General features: G+C 36.0%; 1 protein-coding gene across 1 annotated transcript; it reads left to right on the forward strand.

Annotated features, from left to right (window-relative positions):
• The first annotated feature begins 500 nt into the window (after positions 1–500).
• On the forward strand, positions 501–3,074 carry LOC110459423. Its single transcript, XM_021511658.1, has one exon. It carries the CDS (start codon positions 587–589, stop codon positions 2,216–2,218), a length of 1,632 nt encoding a protein of 543 aa, XP_021367333.1. The 5' UTR covers positions 501–586; the 3' UTR covers positions 2,219–3,074.
• Positions 3,075–7,079: the final 4,005 nt, after the last annotated feature.

The following is a 7,079-nucleotide window of genomic DNA, read 5'->3' on the forward strand; positions in this document are numbered from 1 at the left end:
ATGTCGATGACAAACGTTCGTTCTACCTCGTTAGCAGGCATAAGTCTACAAAATCGTCTGAATAATTTGTATGGATTATGTTTAAAAAAAAAGAATCGTGCTCCTATTTAAGGTTTACACTACTAGCATATTCAAAGTGTATTCATTCAAATTTAGCGAATCCATATTTTATCGACCATTTATTATATGTGTATACGTCAGCCAGTATTTGACTACACAGTACCAGGGTTTTGAGCTATCGATTTCCTTAGCATATCAATAGTCTGTATTCTGATACATATCAAACTCATTCAAATTTTTAAACCTTTATCTGAATATTTTGTTATTTGATCTCATTTTATATGTGTGTATCAACACCAACATGGATAGCGTGTTATTGACTTCACAGTACAGTGCGTTAAAGGTATGTACCTTGAGCGGGCCTCTATTATAAACATTGAATATGCGTATTTTCAATAAACCAAACACACGTGATCCAAACAACATAACGATCAATTGAAGAAGGAAGTTTAATTCAGAACGAATGCAAATGGCGGACTGTATGACATAGCTTGTGTTCACAGGATTTATCTGAACGTTAGGAGCAATGGCAAGTAAGTTATCTATCCGCCGCGCCCAGGTGCATGTGCCTAATACTTGTGCGTTTTGTGAAAGCATACAGGACGTAAACTGGTACTGTAATGACTGTTGCGAAGCCTTGTGTGACAAATGTAAGGAGGGTCATCAACGCGGGAAGAAAACACGGAATGACGACATCATACCAATAAAGAAGGGTAACAAACGCAGAGAAGCCGTACTCCCAGAGGTATGTAAGACACATCGAGGTAAGACGTGTGACTTGTACTGTAGTGACTGTGGCATCGCGATGTGTGCGATGTGTTTTACCGAGACACATAAACAACACACTTTCAAAAATATAGAGGAAGAAATTGTCTCACAAAGAGAGTACATTCAAGATCAACTTCAAATATTAAAGTCCAATTTCGACCAATTGGATGGTTATCAAGCAAAGCGTCATGATGTGAGCAAATCTTTCAAAGAGAGCGTGGATGTCGTCCGACAAACTGTACAAACCCAAAGACTGATACTGAAAACAGAGATAGATTCCATAGCTGACTCGGTTTTGGATGAGTTATCGTCCTTGATTGACGACGAAGAGCAATCTTTCAAACAGGACTGTCAATCTAATGAAAAAGACATCACAGAGATAAAGCAGCTGATCAGAGATGCAGGGCAAAATACAGAAAAGATGTCTGGTGCATCCTTGTTTGAGCTGACAGGGAGACTGAAGACCGCAATACCGCTGTATGATGCCAGTACAAAGACATTGATCCCTCGCCCACCTCACTTCGTATCTGGAAAACCTAACGCAGATCAGTTGAAGTCAATGATTGGATATATCAAGGAAGACATCAGGTATGAGAGGAAAGAGGTTGACAGTAAACAGGTTAGTCAGATATCCACATTCCGGCTACGTCAGCAGTCACAAATCACCTCAATATGTCCTATTAACGACACTCACACTTGGATGTCAGTACATGGGTGTACAGAATTGATCAAAGTTAACAAGAAAGGCAAGGTCACAGAGTCTGTCAACCTTGACTTTGCACCTTGGTGTCTGACATTGACCAACGCAGAAGAATTACTGATCACGTGTGGTTCACCGCTGATACACAAACTAACCAAGGACAGACAAGTGACCGGATTTGCTGACATCAGTCCGTTAAAAGCCTGGGGTATCAGTGTCAGTGGCAGTGACGAGGTCTTCGTTACTACTTACACTCCAGAAATACTGGTACTAAACATGTCCGGGGAGAGGATCAGAACAATCTTGTGTGAAGATGATGGGATGAATATCGCTTGTTTGACAACAGGAAACATAGTTGTCACAACTGGCTATAATTTGTTTACTTCAACAGAAATTATTGTCATAGACAAATCTGACCAGATCACACGTAGGTGGAACGGGGAAGTAGACCATGGTCAGAAGTTAGGAAATACGTCGCAGAGTGATATAGCACGCGATGGATACGACAGAGTGTTTGTACCAGACGACATAACCGGCCAAGTATACGTCATCTCGGATAAACAAGGCAAGGCCAAGTGTCTCCTCGACGAGAAGCATGGAGCAAAAGGTTCTTGTACTGTGTGTGTTGACAGGTGTGGACATGTTTGGATCGGCTGTCTTAATGGTACAGTGCATGTGATGGAGCTTTAAACAATTAAGACGGATGGTACAAATTTAGCATTACATTGCAGTGGAAACACATTTTTTTTTTTGTATCTCCTACCAGCTGACCCGGTAATACTTTTCGAATGTTTTCATACAACTACATTGAAAACATGTCACCTGTATAGACTATGGATACCTACCTGAGATAATCACAACTGTAGGGTATGTCATCAATACTAGATAGTTTAGCTTTACATCTGGTTTGTATTTCAAAATAATATCATGAAAAAATACATTTTGGATCAATTATATCTAGTAAACTTGCTTTCATTAAATACTTACTTTCATAATAATGATGAATATCATATTTTAAATAAGTTTATATCAGACAAACTAAAATATCGACAATAATTCTGGTTTGGAAATAGGCTGACTTTGAAAATTAAAACCTTGCTTGGATACCTTGCAGTTAAACAAATTTCGATAATAAGCCATCTTTAGGATCAGGCCGGCCTTGAATATAAACGATAATCATTAGGTAGAAACCACATGTTCCCCCTTTTGACCTAAACTGGTTTTAATGGTTCATTAAAATGATTAAATATTACAACCATTTGATGAAGGAGGAGAAAATATAATTTTGTTTCAGAAGCTTGAATAGCCCATTTCTCCATGTCAAAAAGTAGAAATGGAAATACACCTGTAATGGCGTACTGTCTACACTATTTCGAAACTAAAGCTGACATGATTAAAGGTCGGCTTCGAAAATAAACCTGGGATTCCTTACTGCAAATGAAAACCAACTGTGGCTTATTGTCAAGATTTTAGATTTTAGTCGTTCATTGCAGTAAGATTAATCCCGTAACGTAATTTACATTACCTGCTTCACGTCAAAATGATTTATAAGAAGATAAATGTTGATTATTTCGTTCATATTCTCAACAAATGAAAATCAAAAGCTGATGCAATTTTAAATGATAAAAAAGTACACGTTGACCTATTGGTTTTAATGCTGGCTTTTTCTAGAGATATCTCCCAGTAGAAATGTTAACAGAACCGGGTTGATGACTAAAAAGATCTTCAGAAAATATCCGCATTTTAACTTGTTGTGCCTGTGGCAAAACTGAAATTAAAAAAATCTTGAATCACCGACAAAAAGATAAATGCAACGGACATCAGTTTCTGGATTTTCCATTTGTTTTTCATCCTTCCGAAAATAACCGATGAAGGCCGATCGATTGTTACGTGCTTGTGACGTCATAGTGTGATAATCTCTGAACGAAGTTTTATGCCTGTTAGTATCACTTTTTATGTGATAGACTTTTTTCACTCAGAATATATATACTTTTTATTTAAATCAACAAATAATAAAACATGAAGATTGTTTTCACTATATGAAGATTTGCATGTATGGGTTGAAACACAATTGACTTTGCTTCAACGATACACCTTTTTAGCCACTGTACCAGAGTATTTGTTTGGTTTATGCAATCCAGTCTCGTTAATCTGACCTGTTGTTGTCTCAATTGTCGAGTCCCTTTGGTCTAGCTTGGTCTGTTCTGTTATGACCTCTATGGTCGACTCCCTGTGGTCTGGTCTGATGTGATGTGGTTGATTTCCACTGGTCAAGTCTGCTCTAGTATAGTCTGGTTTCCTAGGTCTAATCCATCTGACCCCCACTATTATCTTCTGTCTGGTCTTATCTCTTCATCTTAACTCATTGAACTCGTCTGATATCTTTGATCTAATTGTTTTCTTGTCTTGTATTTTAGTACGTGTGTGCAATCGCTTTGCACCGACATGTCTATGTTCCAATTCCCCGATATGACCGGAAAAGGTAGGATGTCATCTGCCTGATTTGATCTCGACAACACTCCTATGTCAAAGCCGAAATAGAAATATTGTGTTAGTATCTCATTGTTCTTGTTTATATGCCTTTATCCAATTGTTCTGGTTATATCAGATATCTAATTTCATATTCAAATTTAGCGTCAACTTTTGTTTTACCGCACTAATTAAAGAGTCTTTCTACTTTTTACGTGAGAAGGATTATTTAACAACAATATTACAGTATTCTTACATGTGGAAAGTGTTTTGGCTGAACAATCACATTAGTATCAATGATGCTTATATATATATATATATATATATATATATATATATATATTAGTGACACTTCTCATTTTGCCTTGTACACATACCAACATAAAGGAAAACATGTCAAATTATACAACTTTTTAGTACAATTTTGAATCCTTGCCTCACATGAATGCTTCTGACCAAATATGATCGATATCCATGGCATAGTTGATAGAGCTCTTATTTGACATTTCTTGCACCAGAACATCAGAAATAGAAGTATATTTGTTTACCATATTTGATAAAATAATGGCACCGTGTATTGGTAAATCATTAAATGACCTATAATTACAAACTTTTTTCTGTAAAAACAGTCAGTCTGTATGAAAAACTTCCATTCTCGCCTGTATAACAAAGGATCCAGACCGAACCAGCCACATAAGACTGTATGAAGGAAGCCTGAGTCATATGGGCAGACTAAAGAACAAGGAAAGGTTAATGAGACCAGACTACAAAGACCAGGCAATGCTTGAGTGCATGCCAACACTATATCGGGTATCAATGCAAAACATATTTTCTGTAAGCTGTAGTACTGATTGTCACGTAACAGACAGGTATGATTTACTCCGCTTGTTTGATCTAACGTTTAATCAGAAAAAAAATCCTATTTGAAATTACAGAGGGACTGCATGTTTTAACAGAAATGAACTCGACTATCAACTCCACTCCTCACAGGAACTATATACAATGCGTGCCTGCACTAGCAATCAGTTATTTTGTTTCTAACAATCTGTATGTTAATGGTCTGTTAAGGGATCTAGAGAGTGTTACAATAATCAGTATGTTTTCATTTATATGTTGCGTATGAAAAAGGAAAATCAATTTTGTGTTTTTATGTGTCAATCCCCTGAAAAATATAGCGAAACTTGTCCTACGTTCTGTTCATGATGACGAACGTCAATCGTTCTGCTCGTAATATACTAGAAAAGTGATATGACTAAATACGTTAGTGACCGTCACGTGACCGATGCAGGATAATATAAGTGAAATAAAGTTATAATAAATCACTAACAGTATTGCAATAATAGACTTAGTATATCCCCATGATTAAATAAAGGTCTGATTACATTTTCCATTCCGTAAATTCTATTATATTTCTCATAATCGTAAATTTATCGCAATGAAGAAGACTGATCATTAATCAAATACACCGATGATTGTATGTATTTGTTTGTTTGACAATTTTGTTTCCTGTCTACAGAACATTTTAGTTGAAAGCATGGTTCTTATGTCAAATATTCCTGTTTTAGCAGAATTGTTAATACGATCGTTGATGAAAGATACACTAATTCGTTTCCGTCACTTATTTCGCTTGGTTGAACGTATTACCCGACAATGCAACTTGTTCTTTGTAGCAAATCTTCCACGAATGACTCGAAATATGTCTGTGAATATTGACGTTAATTTATGAAAAAACAAAATTCCTTTTTGTGACAAATAAGTCGATGTACTTCATACTTCAACAATATTCCTATTGAAATATTTAATACTGTTGTTTTTAACATTTTCAAGAGCTTTACTCAAAAGAGGTATTATGCCTTCAGTAATTATAACCAAATTACTCTAAGAATTACTCTTAACATTTTCCAAGTAAACATCTATCAGTATTTTTTTTAGAGTGCACCAAAAGAAAAGAAAACCTGTCTCAGAGGTGTTATTTACAACATTATTACATCAGTCTTATCTTGTTAACTGATATAAGTCCATCAAATCACCATGTGGTTAATAATCTGTAACCGAATTTGTACTAAATACATTTAAGCGACTAACTGTCCTATTCAATACATTTAAAGGGTTTTCAAATATCTTTTGCCAGCATACGCATATTCGTTTCTTGTGCACATCGATCCCATTAAAGTTTTTGTTAAACAGTAAATTAATCTTTTGTTCACTGACCTCGCAGCCTTGTGTGTATACCAACCGATAGAACTAACACGTGTTCAATTTTAAAGCACAGTGTGTTTTAGTTATTGTCCCCGTGAAGGACTTTATTCAATAAGTCTTTTAAACGGGGTTTAAAACACATAATGATCACGTGAAGGAGTCCCGTTGCGTCCAATTACATTGCTCCTTATCTTTTACATACAAGAGATACATTGTTGCAAAGTATGCATTCGAATGACGTCACGTCGTTGACAGAGTCTTAGGCTTGTCAGCACCAGCTAACATTTTTGCTGTATTTTTTTTACGCGAATGATATTTCTTTCACGCTTGGCAACTGGAGTTGACAATGAAGAATTCAAAAATGTTTACTGTTGCATCAACACCGATACCCAAGGTCAGCATGGCGCATCCGATACATCGATATACACAATAAATGTTTACTTGTTATGCGTTTAATAATGAAATGATATGCTGCTATTACATTACATGTTTGAAAATCGATACCTGCTGACAAGGTTTGGAGATAGTCTTGTATTTCTTTCACTTTTTTACGCCAATGCATGGTATCGTTTCTCAATTTTTGTTTTGAATGTCCATGTAGCAGCACGTCCAAAACGACAGTCTTTTCAAGAGTTTGATGTGCCATAATTCACATAAAAACCAAATTTTAGCAAAATCGAACAGTTTGTGAATTCCTTACTAACAGAATTCATGCCATCTGAATCTCGTGAATTACAGCCATCGTGTTCAATAACTTAAAGAATTCGCGTTATAGGTCGCCAGTTCATGATATGTTTTTATACCAAAATAAGCATAAATAAATCAAAAGTATGCCTAAATTTCGAACTAACACTACAACAATACAGGTACTGAACAAGTCCGG

Source organism: Mizuhopecten yessoensis, unplaced genomic scaffold (assembly GCF_002113885.1).
Source record: "Mizuhopecten yessoensis strain PY_sf001 unplaced genomic scaffold, ASM211388v2 scaffold10059, whole genome shotgun sequence".
NCBI lineage: Eukaryota > Metazoa > Mollusca > Bivalvia > Pectinida > Pectinidae > Mizuhopecten > Mizuhopecten yessoensis.